Source organism: Acomys minous (assembly GCF_964271855.1).
Source record: "Acomys minous genome assembly, chromosome: 3".
In the NCBI taxonomy this organism is placed as follows: domain Eukaryota; kingdom Metazoa; phylum Chordata; class Mammalia; order Rodentia; family Muridae; genus Acomys; species Acomys minous.
The window spans coordinates 54,490,635-54,514,276 of NC_140485.1; the positions used below are offsets into that span (position 1 = coordinate 54,490,635).

The following is a 23,642-nucleotide window of genomic DNA, read 5'->3' on the forward strand; positions in this document are numbered from 1 at the left end:
GAACAACATGAAAATACAGAGAATTCTTTTTTCTTTCTCTCACTACATAGTCCAGGCTTGCTTTGAACTTCATCCTTCTGTTCATCTCCTGCATGTACTACCACCTCTAATACTTCTCTAGCAGGATTTGGATTTTCTGTGTAAAAGGCTGGCCATGCCTAAAAGTAAGTACTACTTACTTCAGATAAGTGTCCATACCCTCCCCTTAAGTAACTCACTCTGGTCGGCAGATCACCAGGTCTCCTTTGTTGGTGCCATAGGCCAAACCAAGCCCTGGCTCAGGGAGCCAACGGGCAGAGTTGATGCTGACATGTCTCCGCTGGTCAGCAGGCATAGGGTAAAGGACGTTGAAAACTCTCTGCATGGGAGACAGAGAAGAGAAACAACTTGTTAACCAAAATAACAAAATCCAAGGAGGATCAAATTAAGCACAGCCCAGGGAGGAGACTTTAGCTGGGAATGGGCTGAGACCCTGGGGAAGGAGGAGTGGGAGCCCTTTCACTTCCCAGAGACCTAGGTCTCTTTTAGGCGAACACCTACACTCTTAGCTTCTTAGCACTCCTCACCTCTAGGCTCTGACATCAGGACCAGAAAGGACTCACTCACAGCCCACCACACTGGAAAGGAGTGGCCATAACAACCTGGGCTGGGAGTGTTGTTACTATGGAAACCCAGATCTCTCACAGCAATGGGGAATTGGAGGTGACAGGGGGGCGGGAGGGGGTGATAACATCAGAGAACACTCTTAATTCATCTAATTAAAAGCACTGTTAAAACTGCTATTGTTAAGGAAACCCAAAAGGTATATTCAGATGTGGGGAGCAGGGAAGAGGGGAATCTTCAATTCGCAGGTACACGACCGCCTTCTGCTTATATAAACCACCATGAGATGGGTCTCCTTTCTCAAAGGCAGACATTTCCCTTTCAGTGACTTCAGTTATCTTCCCAAGTTACTCTGTCCCAAGGGTGACCTGGCTACATCCAGAATTTAGGCTGAAGGGAAATCTAGCCACAAGATCTCTGACATTGACCTTAGAATCATTTCAAAACCACCTTTGGTCAGAGTTGGGGCAGGGAGGAGAGAAATGAAAGAGACATTTACTTGGACTTAACCTTGAACCCTAATGTGACTACATAACAATGAGTTTAGATCTCAGCTTTAAAATCTCCCTTTTCTGTAAAGTGTGTGTGTGTGTGGGGGGGGGGGGGTTTAAGTGGGTGGAATTGGGAGGAGAGGAAGGAGGGGGCTGTAATAGGGATATAAAGTGAATTTAAAAAACAAACAAAAAACATACAGAGTTAAAAAAAAATCTCCCACATTCAAGGCTGGGGATACAGCGCAATTGGTAGACCGCTTGCCTAAGCGTGCTTGAAGCCCCAAGTTTGTTCTTTGGCACCACAGAAACTTGGCCTGTGCTACACACCTTAAATCCCAGCACTTAGGAGGCAGAGATAGGATGATATCTCTTTGGCTAGAGAAAATTAAAAATCAGTCTGGGCTGTGTGAAAAGAGCTGAGACACAGAGCACTCACCTAGCATGTCAAAGCCCTGGGTTTCATGCTGAGTACTACAAATGGGGGAGGGGAGCAGGAACGGAAGGCAGGGACACTGGATCAACTAACCACTGCAAACAACAAAACATTTGCATCCAAATAACTGGGGAACACAAAAACAGTCTGGCGTGTCTCAAGCTTATAAATGGTAGCTGCTGAAATTCTTGCCAGAAACCTGTATCTAGGATCTTTTAAAAAGGTCTGTGAAAAGACAGGCATTGAGACTGACTTCTTTTGTTTCTTCTCATTTCTTTCTGCTTTTGTTCTAGACGCCCTGGTTTTTAAACTGTAAAATAGGGATGAACTTTCTCTGCCTTTACTCGCTTTTAGGGATGACAGAGACAAGGTAGCTAGCTGAGAGTATGGTCCAGAAAGCAATACACATATATGAAATTTATATACATATAGTTTGATAATTTTAAATCATCATTGTCATCATCAAGATAGGGTCTTGCCCAAGCTGTCCTTAAATTTTTGTGTTCAAATAATCTTTCCACGTTAGCCATATCTAATTGGATAGTTTCTTTTTTCTTTTTGATTTTTCAAGACAGGATTTCTCTGTGTAGCTCTAGTTGTCCTGGAACTCAACTCTGGAGACCAGGCTGGCTTTGAATGCAGACATCCACCTGCTTAGAGTACTAAGATTAAAGGTGTATGGTGTCACATCGGCTGATAATTATTTTTCTGATTATTCTAAGAAGAGACTAAAAGGGAGGAGAGAAAATTATATGCTTAAAATATATTGTAAAACACTTTAAAAATTAAAAGAGACTAAATAAAAAAGTAATGAAGTTAAGAACTGGGGTGGGCACAGTGGTGCATGCTGTAATCCTAGCCCTTGAGGATGGGCAAGAGAGCCTCAGATTTGAGGTCAGCTTGGATTACACAGTGTGAGTCTGCCTCAATGCCCCACACCAAAGAAACAGAAGTCATACCTAGGGGCTCCGCTATAATCTGCTCAAACCAAGCAGTCTTGGATTTGAGAACATGTACCTTAGGTATCAACCAGAAAGGCCTTAACCAGGACAGCAGTATCTACCATGCATACACATTCCATACTAATGCCACACAAACAGGGGACCCTGATATCTAACTTTTCAGGTGTGGCACTGAGAAATGTGTCTAGTAGCTGTTGGCACTCTTCCTTTGCTATGGTCCTATGGTTGAATGTGCCTTTACCAGCACAGAATTGGCTTTGGCTTGAGTCCTAACTGTGCTTGTTCCATTAAGCAACTCCTGGCCTGGCATGACTGAGCACACCTAGGATCCTAGCACTTGGAAGCTGAGGCAGGAGAATCAGAAGTTCAAGGCCATCCTAGACTACTTGAGACTATTTCAAAACAAAACAAAATAACAAACAAACAAACAAAAAACCAAGGGCCACTGAGATAGCTCAGCTGTCAGAGGTACACACAGGCCTGACACCTGAGTTTTATCTTATATCCCACCAAGTGTCAAGAGGCAAATGATTTTTGAACTGTCCTCTGACCTTCACATGTGCTGTGGCAGCATAAGTGTGTACACACACACACACGTCAAAACAACAATAAAACCCCTTTATGCTGGACTATTGAGATGGCTCGGTGGTTAAGAGTGCTGGTGCTCTCCTAGATGACTAGGGTTTAGTTCCTAGTATCCACATGGTGGTACACATCCAATGCCCTCTTCTGGTCTCTTTAGGCACAAGGCATGCATGTGGTACACAGACACACAGACATGTATGCAGACAAAATATCCATACACATTTAGTAAATACATACATACATATATATTTTTAAAAGTCTTCCTGTGAGACTAGACTCAAAGAATTAGCCAAGGCCTATAATATTTTCTAACTAAAAAAAACAGTCCAATGACATTAGGTGCAGTGGCATACACCTTTGTAATTTCAGTGCTTAAGGGAAAGAAGCAGGTTGGCGGGTTGGCTGTGCCAAGTCTGAGGCTAGCCTAGGCTACATAAGACCCTATCTGAGAGAGAGAGAGAGAGAGAAAGTGGGGGGAAAGGCCCAGTGGAATTAATGAATTTCAGTTCTAATAATTGAGAATATGGCTGCCTAGTTTGTGGATTAATCTCATACAAACATAATTGGCAGTAGCCTTGAACACATTCAGAGCTCTTAATGAACACATGGCATACCTGTGTGGCTGATGACTCACACAGGTGGCAGTATCATTCCTTTTTTTTTTTTTTTTTTTTTTTTGGTTCCTAACCAAGTCTTTTACTTTAAATAAAGAAATGTGGGAGTTGGAGACATGGCTTGGTGGTTAAGAGTGCCGCTATTCTTGGGGAGGACCTAAGATCAGTTCCCAGCACCCATATCAGGTGGCTTACAACTGCCTGTAACAGCAGATCCAGGGGATCTGACAGCTCTAGCACATGTACTCATATGTGGATAGCTGCACATAGGCCCACACACTTAATCAAAAATAAAAGCAAAACCTTAAAAACAAACAACAAAACCACCCCAGGATAATTGGGGTTGTCCTTTCTAATCTAAAGGCTTCATGGTAAATGCAATGTGGCACGCAAACTAACAGAACAGCTTGGTTGTGATTACACAATTGTGGCTAAGACCTTTGATTTGTTTAAGGAGGGATGAGTGTTAATTTCAGTGAGTTGAATGCGGGGAGGAAGCCCTGGGGTCAGGCTTGCGCAGCTCTGTAGGGCTTCACAACAGAACTCCCCTAACAACACAATGACTTATAATTTTAGGGAATGAAACAGAAGGACCAAGAAAGGCCTAGTAAGAAGGAAAATGCTAAGGCTTTTGAAAACCAGATGATTAAGTGTTGCCTGAAGTTTTGATAGGAACCTCAAAGAATGAAAACAAGACAAACCTCTCCTAGAAAATTTCCAGGCCAGGAAAAGCAGCAGGCTAGCCTATTATACGTTCCAAGTTCACCTCTATTGTCTGTCACTGCAGAGGGAGTAAACGAATATTGTCAGTTTCCTTCTTTCAATAGCAACTTACGTTGGGGATAAAATTCCTAAAAGGTCAACAAGACAGGTGAACTGGCTTAGGACAGACAAGGCTTTAGCTAGAGAGACTGCTGTGGAACTACTTATTAAAGGTTAAGATCCTTGCTAGCCAGTTCAGAACTAGTGTGGCTCTAAGAGTCATGGGGACACAGATTTATCCTCTGAATCTGGTCTATCTCCCCAAGTCTAAATCCATAAGCAGAGCTGAAGGGGAGCTCCAAGGGCCTGCCCTCTGTAACATCTGGGGATTAGGTTAAATCCTAATTTCAGGCAGAAAGCCAGAAGAATGTTCCTATGAGCCCCAGCAGCCTCACTGCACTGCAGCAGGAGAGTGAATGGAAGGGAGCGGACACAAGACTGCCCGAGAGAGAGGAATGCCGACAAGATGTAGGAGTACAGGCTCACTGGTTCTTAAGTCCTTTCACACATTCGTGAAAATAAAGGGCCCTTCAGCAATGAGAGTCAGCCCAATCTGAAAATTTTGAGGGGTTTCTACCCCTTTCCCTGGTCATAGCTAAACAGCTCTTGGGATGCCTAATGAGAGGAAATAAATCTCACAAGTAGTCAGCCCTGGAGATGAGAAAATTATCTGGGCAACAATTTCCCCAGTACCGACAGACATCAGATAGCTCCAGCCACTCTCACCCACTACTCTGCTAAACCAAAGGCTAGGTTGGCCGTGAGGCTCTTCCAAGACTGCCCTGTGAATCAAGTCCATCTGCACAGACAGGCATCCGATTCAGTGTACGTAGGGGGCAGTTTGCCTCAGTCAAGGTCCTACCAATACAGTTCAAAGAAAGGTTTCCTTGAAATTCATCAGGGGATGAAAAGCCAAGCTAGTAGTTGCCCAACTTCCATGACTACATGACAAAAGTGACTTTTCATGAGCTACACTATGTAATTCTTGGATGCTAGAAGAGAATTATGAAAAATTGGGGACCCTATGCAAGGCTAGATACAAAACTGAACTACTGACTCATGTCAGGAAAGTCCTGTTTGCACCTGCTTCAGCTGTAGTTAATGTTCTGGAACATGACAGATGGGAACAGCATACCTCCCCTCCTGCATTCTCATTTTGTCTATTATCTATAAAGGAAATGAGGTTCAATATGCTGAAAGAAAAGTGTTTGGTTTTTTTGTTTTGTTTTGTTTTTCCAGACAGGGTTTCTCTGTAGCCTTGGCTGTCCTGGACTTGCCTCTGCCTCCAGAGTGCTGGGATTAAAGGTGTGCGCCACCACGCCTGGCTGGAAGGAAAATTTTAGTGCCCATACAGTCTCAGCACATCAATTGGGAATGGGTCCGGGCACCAAATCTTTATAGTGTTAAGGGAGTAGATTATGATTCTTCCATTTCTAGGGTCCAACACAACTGCTGTATCTCCTGCTTATCCATCAGTAGGAACAAAAGGAAAAGTTTATACATAAAAACTGAAAGGATTTTTCTTATTCAAAGAAAGTACAGAAAAGAATGAAAGGTCAGTGAAATACCTTTAAAATTCAAAGACAGGTGGGCATTATATTGATAGAGGCAGGAGGATTCCAAGTTTGAGGCTTGCTTAAGCTAGACAAGGCATTCTAGAGAAGCCTAGGCTCTGTAAAAGCCTGTCCCAAAACACAACACAGGAGAAATATACTAGAGCCTTTAACAGGAGCCCTTCTTTTCTATTGCATGTCACGACTCAGACCATCAAGCCCAACAACAAACTGCATTGCTCAGAGCCAGCCAGGTAAGAAGCTAGCAGATAAAACTCTGTAGGTTTTTTTTAATGTACATCATCTGTGAAGTGGGAACCTTATAGTGATGGCCTGCACTAGATAGAAGGGCCCTTGGGAGGAGGTGAAAGGCACACCGCGGTGCTTAGAGAAAAAAGGGATATAAGGATGAAAAATCTGTTAGAAAGCATGGAAGGTTTTAAGTTTTTATGAAGAGGTGACTAGAAGAAAACCAATTCTCTAGGAAGATGAGAAAGATCAGTGGAAGGTAAATAACAAGAAATAGTTGAAGCTTTTCCACTGAATAGATGGGAAATCCTTATCAAAGGCCAAGAAACACATATCCTAGTGCAGGCAGGGGAGGTAACTATTGTTATTTTATTTTTTGAGGCAAGTTTGACCTTGCTATCAGCCTAACCTGGCCTGAAATTTACAATCCCTCTGGGATGCCGGATCATAGCATGTGTCATCAGGCCTAGCTTTAGTTTCCTTTCTTTCTGTGGTGCTCGAACCTAATGTATGGCTCTGCAGATACTAGGTGAGTGCTTTACCACTAAGATTACATGCCCAGAATCCTCTAAAAAACTTGAATCAAATTTGCTATCTCCAAGGCCTGCATGTTTACTTTTGTGTGCTAAAGATAAAACCAGGGCTTTGTGAATACTAGGCAAACACTCTACCACTTAGCTACACCCTCATATTCCTGGTATGGATTATATTTTTCTCTTAAACATGTGCATGTGATAGCCGGGCGTGGTGGTGCACGCCTTTAATCCCAGCACTCGGGAGGCAGAGGCGGGCGGATCGCTGTGAGTTCGAGGCCAGCCTGGTCTACAAAGTGAGTCCAGGACGGCCAAGGATAACACAGAGAGACCCTGTCTCAAAAAACCAAAAAAAAAAAAAAAACCCCCCAAAAAAAAAAAAAACATGTGCATGTGTGTATCCATGCATGCCATGGCAGACAAGTATATGTTAGAGCCAACTTTCAGTTCTCTCCTTTCATTGTGTGGATTCTAGGGATTGAACTCATGTCATTAGGCTTGGTGCCAAACGTACATCTTGTGGGCTCAAGTCTTTTTTTTTTTTAATATTAAAGATATCTATATCTCTCTATATAGTAGGTCTCTGTGTGTGTGCCCTCAGAGGCCAGAAGATGGTGCAGGTAGTTGTAAGCCAACTGACATGGGTACTAGGTCTTCCTGAAGAGCTAGTGCTCTTAACTGCTAGCCATTTCTCCAGTGCTCCCTTTAAAATTTTACCTAGTTAATTATTTGTGTATGTGTGTATCTATTATCTAGGTTCCAAAAGGGTGTGTGTGTGTGTGTGTGTGTGTGTGTGTGTGTGTGTGTGTGTGAGAGAGAGAGAGAGAGAGAGAGAGAGAGAGAGAGAGAGAGAGAGAGAGAGAGAGTGTGTGTGTGTGTGTATGCTCCAAAAGGCTTCAGAAGACATCAGATCCCCTTGGAACTATAGTCACAGTTGGTTGTGAGCAATAGGTGATCCTAGAACTTGGAAAGCTAAAACAGAAGAGATTTGAGAGTTTTAGGCCAGCCTAGGCTGTACTGCAAAATGGTCACAACCACAACCCCTGCAAACAAGATCAGGAGCAAGAGCAGCAGCAAAGCATCAGACTGAGAAGCACCACAGGCCTCTGTTCACTGCTATATTCCTAGACCCAGCCAAGGAACTGGACCTTGACAGAAGAAAAATTCTGAGATATCCTAAATTTAATTCAAAGAGTAGAGGGTAGAGGAGGAAAGTGATGGGAGACATTAATCAGACATATTGAAAGACCCTCTCTCACAATCCTGAATGTATATTGAAACCTTAACACAGTTCTTATCACATGGATCATTGAGGCTATCTATCCCATCTATTTATATAAAAACATCCTGGCACCGATCCAGATGCAAGAGCCACTCTCCAGTCTCTTCCCCTTATTTTTGGTTTTAGGGACATTTTTCAAACTGCTATCTAACCTCGCTGTAGGTGATGGTGGAAACACACCCTGCCTTCCCTTTCACCATTGGCAACTGAACCCAGGGCTGCTCACATGCTAGGCAAGCACTCTGCTGCTGAACTATATCCTCAGTCTAATACACCCTTAATCCAGAGCTCCCTGGGTCCCAAGAGTTAATACCTATAGGAAACACATAGCACATCTTCTTTCATGAAAAGACCAGAGCATAGTACAGACTCCATTCTCCACAGAGACACTGGTGGTGGTGGTGGTGGTGGTGGCGGCGGCGGCGGCAGTGTGGATCTTCAGAGATGTGTGACTGTCATGGAAAAATCCTCCTGAATGAACAGCTTTGATGGAAGTTCTAATGTTACTTTTAAGTTTGTATCTTGTTTCCCCTTTCTCTGACAAACCACATCAGAGACACCTCTGACTTTTAATTTGCCCCTCCCCCTTTTCTGCACCATTCTGGAGAGAGGAACTTTTTGAGGCTAGACGCTTTGTGCTACATCGCAGAAGTCAACTTTAAGATAATTGCAGCGGAAGCCGTTTTTAATCAACTGACAGGCAGCTTTAAGAAAATTAATGAGGACAGAATCTTGGGAAGGAGTAAATCATTTTTGACAACAAAGCTGTCTTGCTTCTGTCCCAATCTCCCCTGAAGAAATGGTACCCTTTCAAGATATAAAAATAAAGTGACTGTAACTTTGGTATCTGCTCCCCACACAAGGACAAGCCCCAGACTAAGAAATAGTACAGAGGCCACAGCACTCTGGAAGCAGAGGCAGGTGGATCATCCTGAGTTTGAGACCAGCTGCTCTACAAAGTAATTTCAGGACAGCCAGGACTGTTATTGCACAGAGAAACCCTGTCTTAAAAAACAAAAACCAAAACCCAAACAAACAAACAAACAAACAAAACAAAACAAAAAAAAAAAAAAAAAAAAGGAAGGACGGAGGGAGAAAGAGAGGTTAAAAAAGGGAGGAAGGCAGAGTTTAGTTAGACCCCTGGACCTTCTGAGTACTTTTCATCAAGCCAGAGTTCTGGATCACTTTTAAAAATTAAAGTTTTAAAACCCAGAAATACAGAGATGAGTAGGATTATGCCATAAGGCAAGGGAAGAGAATATATTATTGAAGATTAGGCACATTAAAATAAAAGTAGAGTGGTTCAGAGGAGCCCATATATGAGCAGTTATATAAATACTGGCCAGGACTAATGCACCAGATCTAACTAACCCACCCAGATCCAGGGTCTAAGCTACAATAGTAACTACAAAAAGATGAGCTTTTTGTACACCATGTCTTTCCAACTGTTTATCTTAAGAAAACAGAGAGAGAGAGAGAGAGAGAGAGAGAGAGAGAGAGAGAGAGAGACAGACTGCATGTTCACCTGTAGGCCAGAAGAGGGCACCCATCCCATCCTAGATGGTTGTGAGCCACCATGTGGTTGCTGGGAATTGAAATCAGGACCTTTGGAAGAACAGGCAATGCTCTTAACCTCTGAGCCATCTTTCTGGCCCTGTTCTTTTTTTTTTTTTTTTTAAATTAAACAGTTTTTATTTTTGACACATACATTTATATTATTACACACATTGTTCATCCTTTTTTTTTGTTGATATTGTTTTCTTTTTGAGTCAGGGTTTCTATAGCCTTGGCTTGTCTAAAACTCATTTGAAAATATTTTTACATTTATTTTAGTGTGTGCATGCGTGCGTGCGTGCGTGATATAGTATACATGTGGAGGTCTCAGGGTATCTTTTGGAAGTCAGTTCTCTCCTTCCACTATGTGGGTCCCAGGGATGGAATTTAGGTCAGGTTTAGTGGCAGGTACTTTTACCTGTTGCCTATCTCACAGCCCCAATCCTGAACCCTTGGTTTTCCTACCTAGGCTTCTCAGTGTTGGGTTTAGGGGTACACCATTCCTAGCTCAGTTCTAGTCCTTAAGCTTTTCAAGGCACTAACCCTGGGATAGCGGTTAGCATGACCCAGAAGGTTAGGATATAAACATCCATCAAGCTCTCAGTTGTCTGGAAATATCTGACTGTGGTTAATAAGAGGTTAGCAGAAGCAAACCAGATGAGAGCTCATTACTTAACAGCGGAACTCATAAAACCAAGGAAGGAAAGAGCCTGGGGTGTAGCTCATGAGGCAGGCTGTTTACTTTGTATGTACAGGCTCCTAAGCTCTGAGTCCAACCTCTAACATCACAAACAAATGAAAAACACAAAACTCTCTAGGGCTGGGGATACAGGCCAGTGGTAGCTTATTTGCCTAATGGAAGGCTCTGGATTAAAACAAACATACATACATACATACATACATACATACATACATACATACATACATACATACATCTTAATACATCTTCCACATTGCTAATCTCTCTGGGCAACACTCAATTAAAAAAAAAAAGATTTACTTATTGACTGTGTATAGTGTTCTGTCTGCATGTACACCTGCAGTTCAGGAAAGGGCATCAGATCTCATTATAGATGGTTGTGAGTTACCATGTAGTTGCTGGGAATTCAGACCTCTGAAAGAGCAGCCATCTCTTCAGATTAACATCCAATTTAAAAAATTATTTATTTATTACATACACAATGTTCTGCCTGCATGTGTGCCTGTCTGCCAGAAGAAAGCATCAGATCTCATTATAGATGGCTATATGCCACCATGTGGTTGCTGGGAATTGAACTCAGGACCTTTGGAAGAGCAGCCAGTGCTCTTAACCTCTTGAGCCATCTCTCCAGCCCCAACACTCAATTTTTACATACAGTTATACTATCTTTAAAAAAAACAACAAATCAATAAATGAACTGACATTCCCCCAACAGGTAAAACGATGGATATTCTTGTCTATCACCGCTACAGAGAGAAAGGGGGTGGTATGTGAGCCAGTGCCACTGAGCTTCAAGCTCCTAGAGACTCTACTGTGCTGAGGATCATACTCAGGTCTTTTCCTTGCAACCCTGGGGATGGAATTTCGTTTTGCACATGCTAGAAGAGCACTCTACCACTGAGCTCCAGCTTTAAACTATTTGTCTGCCTATAATCTCCATCTTTTGGGGAAGGATGGTCTGTGCCTTGGGGAAAAGGTTATAACACACAGCTCCCACTTAGAAGACACTCATTCTTATTCTTACTTTCTAGCTGAGAATGCCTCACACACTCCTATCCTTGAGCCCCCTGCCCCAGCCCTGACTGCTCCTCTTCTTTTAAGTAACATAGGGCTTACATGACACAATGAACACAACAATTTGGTATATGACTATTTCTGGCTTCATTAGTAATTTTGTTGTTATGCTTTCACTTGGTTACAACCAAAGTTATTATAATGTGCAAGTTGCCACTATTTTAGAAAATTAATTGCAGTTTTCTGTTACAATATTGTGCCTTGTTCCAATTAGAAAATGAAAGCTGAGAGAACACAGGCAGTTTAGTGTTTTGGGAATTCAGCAAAACTTCAGCTCAGCTGTCTCTAAAAGCCTAACTTAAAACAAAACAGAAATTAACAAAAAGCCCTCACTGGTTCTACTGAAAGGGAATCAAACAGCAAAGATGACTGAGTCATACAGAGCAGCAACTCCAGCTTAGGGGTTCTCTCTAGTGGACAGAGAAGGGGAGAAGAAACCAGAGCCTGGGTCTGTTCTTCCTGCTTTGCCAATTATCAGAATTATACCTGACCTCAGAAAGCCAAGGGGGTCAGACTAAAAGGATCCCACTTCACAGAAGTAAGGACAAAACTGAAATACTCAACACGAAGAAGCAAAGACTTAAGAGGTACAAACAATTAAGAAAAAGAGAAAGCTGTTGGTGAAGTGCAGGCACTCAGGACACCGAGTGTGGGGTACGACGTGACCTGCTCTGCTCTGCCCTGCCCTCCTACCACAATGCACTGGTGACTGATAACAGCTCCAAGACCAGTGTGTACTGGGTGGTGATATAGTTAACAACAGTTGCGGTCTTTTTTTGGGGGGTGGGGGATGGGGTTGGTGGTAGTGGGTGTTTTAAGATAGGGTTTCTCCTCTGTGTAGCCTTGGCTTTGCTTTGTAGACCTGGCTGGCCTTGATCTCACATCAATCCGCCTGTCTCTGCCTCCCAAGTGCTGGGATTAAAAGTGTGTGCCACCATGTCCGGCTTGTGGCATGCGCCTTTAAAAAAAAAAAAGGCCGTTCACCACCACGCCCAGCAAGAGTTGTGGACTTTACCAGCTCTATCCTACCAAGCTACACCAATATATATATAAGCAGCTGAAGATATAGTGGAAATAAAATTATTGTCTTCTAAAATCTCAAGTAAAATGGCAGAGAGACTTTGATCCTAGCACTTGGGAGGTAAAGGCAGGCAGATCTTTATAAATTCAAGGTCAGTCTGACCTTCTAGTGAGACCCTAGGGAGGCTCAGTTTGGTGGAAACAGAATACAAACAGCAATAAAATTATCAAAGGATTAAAGCAGGACACACCTCAGAATCATGATGGTGTAAATAAATCTGAGATTGAGTCTCTGCATTGATGATAATACTAAAGGTAAAGCCCTAAAGTGAAAGGATTAAGACCAGCAGTTCACAAACCCAAGTGTAAAGCAGAATGGTGGGGAAGGGGCTTGATTTAAATTCTAGAATTCTTTTTTTTTTTTAATGTGTATGAGTGTTTTGCCTGAGTGTATGTACAGTCACCACCAGACGGCCTTATTGGTCAGAAGATATCAGATTCCCTGGAACTGGAATCACTGATGGTTGTGAGCCCCCATGTGGGTGTTTGGGTACCAAATCTGGCCCTTTGCAAAAACAGTAAGTGCTCTTAACCATTGAGCCATCTCTCCAGCATGGGAGGCTTGTTTTAAAAATACAGATACTGTACCATTGTTATACCTTTTAAATACTTTTGCTTTGGAAACAACGCTTCCTAACTGTCCAGTGTGGCCTCAACCTCACAGTACTGATTCAGCCTCTGAGTAGCTGAGATCACTAGAACCCACCCCTCTTACTGCAGGTCCAAAGTGAGTCTGTGTTACACAGCAACTACAGCTCCAGTGTCCAAGGACCGCTGCTGAGAATCACTGACCCAGAGGCCTGAAGAGTTCCTAGAGTAAGTACATCAAGGCTACCAGCAATAAGCAATTCATTTACGGAAGAGATTTCACATGGGATCCTGTGAGAGATCATCTCCCGGAAAAGATATCACTTAGTGGGAATTAAAATAAATCAATACCCAGAGGATTTTCTCTGGGAGTATCTGTTTGTTCAACAAACTCACCTCTTTGAATATTATCAAGTGAATCCAAGAAGTAATTTCAAGATGGAGGAATACGGGGTAGAGAACTCTAGGCTCCTCTACACAGCATGTTTCAAGAGCAAACCTAACTGTACAGATCGAGAAGTATCTATGCTAATCTACACAGACAGATCCAGAGAGATCCTTCAGTCCCATTCAAGAGAATTCCAGCATGTTGAAGGATGGCACAGCTTAACTAAAAGAGGGAATGTTAGGCTGTCTATCATGTGTGAAGGAGTTCAATGCCTAGCAAAACACACACACTCACACTCTCTCTCTCCCTCCTCTCCCCCCCCCTCTTCCTCTCTCACACTCACACACCATGTGTGGCCCTCTGAGGGACATTTACTGAATGTTTGGTTCTTTGAATTTAGGATTAGGAGCAAGCAAGACCTCAAAACCCAGAAACCCAGAGTCAGTGGATGTCAGACTGAGCAAAATCTTGTTGAGACACCTTAATCCTCTTGGTGAGAGGAATGCTTCCCAATGAGATTTTCCCAGTCACTTCAGTTTTCTCACCTAATTAAAGATGGTGCTTAAGAATCAAAAGTCTCAAAAAAACAAACAACAAACAAACAAACCAACCCCAAAGCCTCACTGGGGTAAACAGAGCATGCTCAGAAACAGCTGCTTGTATGAGGCACACAACTGGCTAGCTGCCATGAGTCCCTCATTAAGACAGCACTGGACCAACTGGACCATACCTTCCCAGAAGAATCCTCTAACAAAATTCCCTCAGCTCTTGCCTCACATGACAAAAGACACCTTAGCTTTTGCTTGTAGCTATTTGATTTTGGTCAGGTGTTTCTGGCTCCTTATGAGAAGGATGGAGAGCTGGCAAGCTTTGCCTAGGAACCGGGCAAGAGGCCTAGCTTTTGACAAGAAGCTGGAGAGGTCTATCAGTACTTATTGCAATAAAATCCATAAAGAACTTTAAAAAAAAAATTTAAACAATTAGTTAGAAGAGCTGTTGGGCCCAGGATGTAGGTGGTAAGAGGCAGATACCAGGTGCTTTTACTGTCTGCTTAAGATCAGCCACAGAAGAACACTACACTAAACCGCTACTTTTATCCTTAGACATCTAGGTAAGAAGACTGAGCGTGGTGAACTGCCATGGCCTTCTCATTCTCACTCATACACAACTCCTGTCAAAAGCAGAGCGCCTTGCTGCTGCACCTCTCAGAGGTTTCCAAGGATGTTACTGGTTCTGACAGTTACCTGAAAATAGTAAGGAACGAGGATGCTTTCTTGAGAGAATCCACAATTCACTTAGTTTCCACTGTGTATCAGGTTCCCTACCAGGTACTTGGATTTCATATAAGAAAAGAGACACAGTCTCTGCTCTTTGAAGGACCTAAAGTCCAGAATACAGAAACAACAGCAGGTTGGTGTGACAAGTATTAGCATAATGCATGTATGTTCTCAGGAGAGCAGTCAGTTCTATAAAGGAAGCTGCCAAAGGAGAGGTGAAGGAAAACACCCCAGGTTTTAAGGTACGTGGGCAAGAAAGAACCTTATCAGGTTCAGGGAGTTTGGAAAACAGCTCAGTATAGTGAGCTGAAATATAATTAAGAAGCCAGAGGGAAAGGAGGCCAGCAAAGGAAAGACCACCCAGGCATACCCTTCCATCACTTGACATGTTATGATCTTATCTCTAATTTTTTCTTGACAAGTGCCTCCTAGTCAAAGCATTCAACATGTCCTCACAAGCACAGCACCAAATGAGAGGCTCATGGGACTATATTCTTAAGGAACTTATATTGAACTCAGCTGGGTTAATCACACACAACACACAGCTAAAGGGAACAACAACAAAAACAACACAACACCACATGCACCAAATTATAAGTGGCACAGACTACACGAAGTACTGAGGAATTAATTTACCAGTTCTTAGATTAGAACAGAACTTAAATACTATCTAATTAGAGAAGTGTTCAAATATTTGATTCCCCTTGACAAAACCCTAGCCAAATAAGTCCCTATAGGATGAAGAAGCTCGGACAGCCACATTAGTCCAGAAGGCAATTAACTACACTTCACCCAAAAGGCTTTCATGGCCATACAAGAGAGGCATGCTTTAGACAGGAGTGCGTCCTAAATGGGATTTCAGCTCTGTTTTTAAAAGGATGTGACAATTCAGAGCAAAGCAATTGCCTAAAGTTCCATCATGACTATGACTTCATGGTATGCAACCACTTTTTTTTTTTAAGCTTGTTCCTCAACACTAAACCAAAACAAGAAAAACTTTATTTAAAGACACATAAAATGTTTACTGAGAGCCAGGTGTGGTGGAGCACACCTTTAATCCTAGCACTGGGGAGGCAGAGGCAGGTGGATCTCTGTGAGTTTGAGGCCAGCCTGGTCTACAGAGCAAATTTCAGGACACCCAGCACTGGTACACAGAGAAACTCTGTCTTGAAAAAATAAAAATTAAAAAAAAATTTTTTTTCTTACCGAGTCCTTCACATATCTCTCTGCATTAGAGGTTCACACTGACGTTAGGAAGTATTAAGCCTCTGGGTAACCCAGTTCATAATCTTGGGTGTGATAAAGTTCCTGACTTGTGGTTCTTGGTTCTGGGAGCCTGGCTCATACACAAGGCAAGACACAACTTCCCATTGTCTGTTTTTATTTTAAGGCAAGGTGTCACTATGTAGGCCAGGATGACCTTTAATATTCCATCTTTCTGCCTTGACTCTCCTGAGTAGTTAGTTGTGATTGTGCAACAATGCCAACAGGCACAGTAAAGAGCTCCTGATTTCCAGTAGTTCAGATGTTCTACAAGTGAGGTTTGCTGGCCAGGGTCCCTGGTCTGGTGTGCTGGACTAGACCACTTCTTTAGGATCATGACAGTACTGGTGCTGCCAGTAGATCACACCATAGTCCCTCATTACCATGCCAAGGCCAGGAGAGATGGAAGCAACAACACTTACCCTCATGGAGGTCTCACCCCCGTGGGCCTGTTGTAGCCTAAAGACCTGGGCTACCATGTGCTCTGTGGAGGGGTGCAGCAGGATCCTTCGTGAGGCCAAGCCCACCATTACGTATCGGCCCATTGGGGACAGGCTTACAGAAATGGCATTGGGACCTGAGGGCCAACAGAAGATAGTCACATTTTCCAGAATCCTTGCTATTCCATGGAAACAACTTGCATGCAGTCCTTTCTCCTTTTCTCCAACTTTCAGTTTTTCATTGTGCTCAGGTGATCTTCTAGGGTCACAGTGAGCAGTAAAAGGAGAAGGTATGCATGCACTGAGTGCAGTGCAGTACACATAGCACTACTGAACACCAGAGCTCTGGATATCATAATTTTAGAAGACTGCTAACACACTCTAAGCACTGTTTCTGAAATATTTTTTCCACTTGGGCATTATGAATGTTATTCATTATTAGATAATCTTTCATAAGAGCAGTTTTAAAACTACTTGTATTTTATGCTATCGCTGTATAGTCATTTATTTAAGCTACTCCTTTAAAAAAAGCCAAATCTTGAAGTAACAATTTGATGTTTTCTTATATAAAAATAACAGTATCAATCTTTATAATTTTCTGATTAGTTTTTAGAAGTACAGATTATTTACTTAGGAATAAAATTTTTGGATTAAAGAATATGCACACTTTGGAAGTATGTTTGCCCACTTTTCCATGCCAAAGCTAAAAAGCTCCTTCCTTATTGCTAGTCCTTGTAATAGGAGCACACTGCTGATGCTACTGTGGCATGGAGAACTCTTACTGTGAGATTCTTCGGTAATGCTATAGCCAGGACTCCTGCAGAGCAATCTTTCTCTGGCCTGTGCCTCAGTAAAGGCAGAAGTAGCATATGACCATTAATTACTCTCACCATGCATGCCATGCCTCACCTAGGAATGCCTACGCCAAGGCACCAGCATCAACTCTGTCATTAGGTTGGGCTTCCTATCCCTTACCAAATCGCTTGGTGTAGAGCATTTCCCCTAAGTTATGGGGAGCCAGGGAATATACTGCCAGGATGCCTTCATCAGGAAAGCCCCTCTGGCTGCTCGGGATGAAAGCTGCCAGGAGCTGGCCATCTGCAGAAATGTCACAGCTGGCATCATTGTAGATCTTGCAGTTCTGTACCAGGACATTCACGGAGGCTGCATTGAACAAAGAAAAAGGAAGAAAGTTTAAACATCATGCTGTTAAAAATATGAGACCAAGATGTTTTGGGGCCTTTCTTAGGTGTGAATTCTCTTTAGAAATGAGGCAAGCTGCCTTCTTTAAATTAAAATGTTGGGAAGCAGAAAATAGAAGAGGCAGGAAGGATCTGTGCATCTATCATTTAGTAGGAACTACAGGACAGTCCATTACCACCACAGCCACCAACTGAGTCTTAGTTCACACTTGATTAGATAAGGAAAAAGTCACCAACAAATGCCCTGGAGAGGCACTTACTGCTGTTACTGTTCAAAGTATGAAACAAAGATATAAATGAAAACATAAACCCACTTATTCTAAAATAAAGAGGACACAGGTAGAGTGCTCCTGGGGCAGCAAGCCTCCTCAGAACCTGTTATATGATCTTAGAGAAGGAAGTCACTGCAAAAACTATCCATTCAGAAACATTAATTCTAACTCCACACAGAGGAAAAGAGAGACAAAGCCCAGCCTAGACTAGACAGTGGGAGTTCTTTGCATTCCTCATCACATTCTATGCCTCTTATAAATATGAACCAATGCCCACAGCTAGCAGTTACCAAGAAAGCACTGGGTTGCCTAGACAGTAGACTAGACCTACTGAGGAAACAAAGTTGAAGGCTAGAGCTAGAGATGCTTAGGAGACCCCACTCTGCCTTAAGTGACTAATGTGATATTGGCAAGCACAGGACTGTGCCTATATGCCTAGCTTTGGTTTGCATTTGAACCCTCTGTGTTTGCACTGTGGGATTCCCTGCCAAAGCAAAGTGGTTTATCCTCGATGTGAGACTGGAACAAAAGGGCCCACCTGCCACCCACACAAGCAGAACAGTAGGACACACACAAACAGGCCAAGTTCCTGAGCTTTGTTTCACTTAGCACCACTCTATAGAAAATGACTTTATACTTGTCCACTTATTTGAAAGAGATGCCTACTGTCAGAGGTATTAAGGTTTAAAAAAAAAAAAAAAAAGCTAAACGCAAAACCAAGCAAAGCTCAGCTGCCTTCATCAGATTCTAGGTAATATATTCCAGCAAGTCAAAATATAGGACTGAGATGACAAGGGCAAGTTTCCCTAGGAAATCAGCCAAGGAAAACAAAACAAAAAGATGCTTCCAAAGTCTTATGGGTCTGGAGATTGAGAGTGATTTGTAAAATTGTATTTAACAGAGTAGATAAAAAATGATATCAAAACACATTGATTAGGCTGCTGTGCCAATCCCTGGGGGCTGACACCTACAGCACTATTACACATAAAACTGAGGACAGTTCTGTTTGCTAACTAATAAAATAATGACATCCAAATACTGTTGCTATCACCATTAGGCCTCTGCTGCTCAACTCCCAACCCACCATCTGCTCTAGCCTGCATGGCTAGATTTATCTTGTTAGCATGGGACCGTCTGCTCCTGACACAGGGTCCCAAGCTCTTTGCCAAAAATATGGCAATCTCTTCTAGATTGACATGATTCTAGTCAAGGACAAGACACAAAGGAACGATATGAAGCTTCAGGAGTGAGTCCACTTTGCTTTTCTAATTTTGATGTAGGCATACTCCTCAGTAAGATACAAAGAAAATAACAATTTAGACCTTTGCCACCAAAGGCAGGGAGAGCAGGTAATAACAAATATTAAGTAGAAGGGCTGGAGAAAAGGCTCAGCAGTTACATACATGTACTGCTCTTGCAGAGGACTCCAACAGGACCTGAGTCTGATTCTCAGCACCCACATGGGGCAGCTCACAACCACTTGAATTCTAGCTAAAGGGGATCTGATAACTTCTCCTGTGGGTACCTGTATGCTTATCAGCATACACACACAAACAAAAATATGTATGAATAAAAATAAAAATTAACCTGAAAAATATTAAGTAGGACTTGAGAATAGGAAGGTGATAGAATACCAAGGGCTGCTTTGCACCATTACCATTTTACCTGTACTCAGTGAGCCCACATGCATGCTGGCTCGTCTTGTTGGTACAGAGATCTAGCTTGTATATATCAGCATGTATTTTGGTTTAAAACAGAAATCTAGAAGGAGCTGAGCCTGCAGGCACTGGCCTATAATCCCAGCCACTCAAAAGGCTGAGGCAGATGAATGCCAAGTTCAAGTTTGCCTGGGCTCAGAGGTTAAGAGCACTGCCTGCTCTTCCAAAGGTCTTGAGTTCAATTCCCAGCAACCACATGGTGGCTCACAACCATCTAGAATGAGATCTGGTGCTTTCTTCTGGTGTGCAGGTGTGCATATAGGCAAAACACTGTGTACTTAATAAATAAATATATCTTAAAAAAAAAAAAGAACTAAGGCTATAACTCAATGGGAGAACATTTACTTTGCATATGTTAGGCTCTGAATTCAATACTGGTATGGAAAGAAAATAAGCAAAATCAAAACTGCTTCAGAGGCTCAGGGGAAGCTGAGCACAGTAGTGTATATTTGTAATGACTGCACTGAGGGGTACACAGGCAGAAGGAATGCAGCAAGTTTGAGGCTATCCTGATCTACACAGCACGTTCCAGACCAGGCAGGGTTACAACCAGCCAGCCAATCAAAAAACGAACACAAAACAAAACAAAACATCCAAGAGGTTCAGAGGTACCTTCAAGGAAATAAAAACAACTATGCAGGAGACAGCAGGAAGACAGGTTTTAGACTCTGCAATATAATATTGTTCCAAACAGAAATGATTTCCAAGTGAAAATGCCTTAGCAGGGAACAGGAAGGGCTAGAAATACTGGTGCCTGGACAAGCAGATGGCTCTGCTTTCCTACCAGATCTGTAAATTATAAACAAACACCTTGTACAAAGATCCATGGGTAGCCTGTTGCTGTCCAGATGAGACCATGGGAGTGACGGCAACTGCAGTACTTTACAAATGTATCACATGCAGATTTGGAAAGCACAGCAATGTTTAAATCAGAAGCAAAACTTCCTCTTGTCTTTTCTCTGTGGTTACTGCAAAAGATAAGAGCTCTAGATGGCAAAAAAAAAAAAAAAAAAAAAAAAAAACCACCTTACAGGTATCACTCAGCACATCCCCTGTAGTGTCTGGCCTGTACTACTCAACCAGTGGATATTAGGCCTCTTCTGCCAGGATACCTTAGTGATCAAAGCCATTCACCAAGGAAGAGTTTAGGGTCAAAAGTCAGAGGGAGCCAGGTGTAGTGGTACACACTTTTAATCATAGCACTTGGGAGACTGAGGCAGTTGGATCTCTGTGAGTTCAAAGCCAGCCTGGTCTATATAGTGAGTTCCAGGATAGTCAGGACAATAATATAAAGACTGTGTCTCAAAAAACAAAAACAAAAAGTCCCCAGAAAGTCTACATGAGGAGCTAGAGATGATGGCTCAGTGGCTAAGAACACTTGCTATTCTTCTAAAGGGCATGGGTTTAGTTTTCAACACCCCATATATCAGATAGCTCATAGCCTCTTGGAACTCTAGGAGATCAGACACCTTCTTCTGGTCTCTGCAGGCACCTGAATACATAGAACATTTACATATATAGACAGTCACACACATAACTATCTATAGGAGGTGAAGCTTTACTCACAAAGTTCTAAGCATCTAGCACAGGTAAGAATTCATTAGCTCTCTTAATCGCAAGTGAGAGAAACAAGAAGCTAGAATCACTAACCTAGCAGGTAAAGGTGCACACCTTTAACCCTAGTACTGAAGGAGGGGCAGGGAGATCTCTGTGAGTTTGAGACCAGCCTGGTCAACAGAGTGAGTTCCAGGACAGCCATGGCTACACAGAGAAACCCTGGCCACACACACACACACACACACACACACACACACACACACACACACACACACACACACACACACGGCTGGAGAGATGACTCAGCAGTTAAGAGTACTACCTACTCTTCCAGAGGTCTTGAGTTCAATTCCCAGCAACCACATGGTAGCTCACAACCATCTATACTGGGATCTGATTCCCTGTTCTGGCATGCAAGTGTTACATACAAATAGAGCACTCAAATACATAAAGTAAATAAATAAATCTTTCTTTTTTTAAAGAAAGAAAAACAAACAAATAAAACAAGGTCAACGGATTCCAGGCAGGGCATAGCTTCCAAAACCTAAAGCTACCCTCTAATAAGTGACAGATGACTTTGAAAAAATGAATCTTATAGCAACAGAGTCCCAATTCACTGAGTAAATCCATTAAGAGTAAAGGTTAAGACTATAACTCTACATGGGTATAGTTAAAAGTAGTAAACAGGAACCTGCTGGGTGTTATGGCTCAATCCTTGAATCCCAGCACTTGGGTGGAAAGGTAGGCAGAACCCTGTGAGTTCCAGGCCAGCATGGTCTACACAAAGAGTTGTAGGACAGCTAGGGTACATATTAATGACCTCCCTCCCTGCTCCACTGCCAAAATTGGTTGACTTTAATGTCCATACTGAAAACATAACAGTTGGTCATCTGAAACAAGGTTTCCTGGTGAATCAAAGATTTAAATGTATAAAACTAAAATATAAAAATAGAAAACGATGTTAATGATGACACAAAGCCTAGGAACCATAAAAGGAAAAGTGTATAATTCTGACTTAAAATAAGTTCTATGACAAAAATAACCTTCAACAAAGTCAAAAGACAAATGACAAGAAACTCCTATTATAAGTTAATTTTCCAATTTATAAGGAGCTTCTGCAGAATTACTAAGGAAAAAGAAAGTAACATGCAGAGAATGAGGTACATAACACATGGCCAGGCAAGACAAAGCAGCACCATTGAGGAAGTGGAGGGACAGAAATGCTCATGTAGTAGTCTTTACCTTATCAAATTCACAAATGCCTAAAATTTGGTAACGCATTCCTTTAGCAAGTGTTTATAAGAGCAAGCACTCCGAAAGATTATGCGGGTAGGGTGGAACAAGGCTGGTGGCTCACACCTGTAATCCCAAGCACTCAAAGAGGCAAAAGCAAGAGGACTGCTCTGAATTCAAAGCCAGTCTTCGCTACAATGAAAACTTGTTTGGAAGGGGGGTGGGGGTGGGGGGACAAACAAAACCTATAAATGAGATTATTAGTTGGTATAATCTGTATAGAGGGTGATAAGGCACTATCTACCAAAATTACAGATGTACCTTACTTTTCTTCCCTGCAGTTGTATTTCAAAGTAACTAACTGGCATGCATGTGCAAAAATGTAGCAGTTTGTATAGCAAGACTGTAAACTCTGAAGTCCTTCAACAGGACACTAGTTACGATGAATTACTAGGTAGCTATTTTTTTCCCAAAAGAGAAGGGGTGCAGGGCAGAGAAAGAGGAGGAGTGGCAGCTGTGGGGGCTGCCTGCACCAGCAGCAATAGCAGCAGCTGCTGCAGCTGCCATGGGAGAGATAGCTCATGCCTATAATCTCAGCACTCCAGGAAGCAGAGGCACGAGGACTGCTGCAAGCTCCCAGCTAACCTGGGATGCAGAGTAAGACCCCATCTCTAAACAAGACAAGAGGAACTGGAAGCAGCTCAGTGGGTAAGAACACTTGACCTGAAAGCATAAGAACCTGAGTTTAAATCCCCAGCACCCAAACAATAAACTGGTTACAAAAAGGTAGAAAGGGAGAAGAGGATGCTGTGACCACAGCATTGAGGAATGGATCCCGAGAGCCTTCTGACCAGGCAGAAATGGTTACCTGTCTCAAGGGAGTAAAATGAAAAGCAATAGAGGAAGACTACTGACATCTTGCTCAGGCCTCTGCATGTGCATACATGGGTACGTATAAAACACACACACAGTAATAAATAAAACAAAAAATAACAGAGGCACTTAGAATAAAATGGATGGTTGCTACTTAGGATTCACTAAGAAGAAACCATGAAAAATTAACCTCATTTATCTTGTCTGATAGGAATGGTAAGACTGGCACAATTAAGATATTTTTGTCTGGGGGCTGGCTCAGTGGTTAAGAGTACTAGCTGTTCTTCCAAAGGACCTGGGTTCAATTCCCAGCACTTACATGGCAGTTTGCAACTGTCTGAAACTTCATTTCC

General features: G+C 42.5%; 1 protein-coding gene across 7 annotated transcripts in view; it reads right to left on the reverse strand.

The window, feature by feature from the left end:
- AMBRA1 (autophagy and beclin 1 regulator 1) overlaps positions 1–23,642 on the reverse strand; it is a 184,316-nt gene that overhangs the window by 16,839 nt on the left and 143,835 nt on the right. For all 7 annotated transcript variants that reach the window (XM_084776683.1, XM_084776682.1, XM_084776680.1 and 4 more), the window contains 3 exons: positions 17,410–17,598; positions 16,417–16,571; positions 219–358 (listed from right to left, as the gene is read on the reverse strand). In XM_084776683.1, coding sequence (XP_084632809.1) covers positions 219–358; positions 16,417–16,571; positions 17,410–17,598 — 484 coding nt within the window. The remainder of the gene's footprint in view (positions 1–218; positions 359–16,416; positions 16,572–17,409; positions 17,599–23,642) is intronic.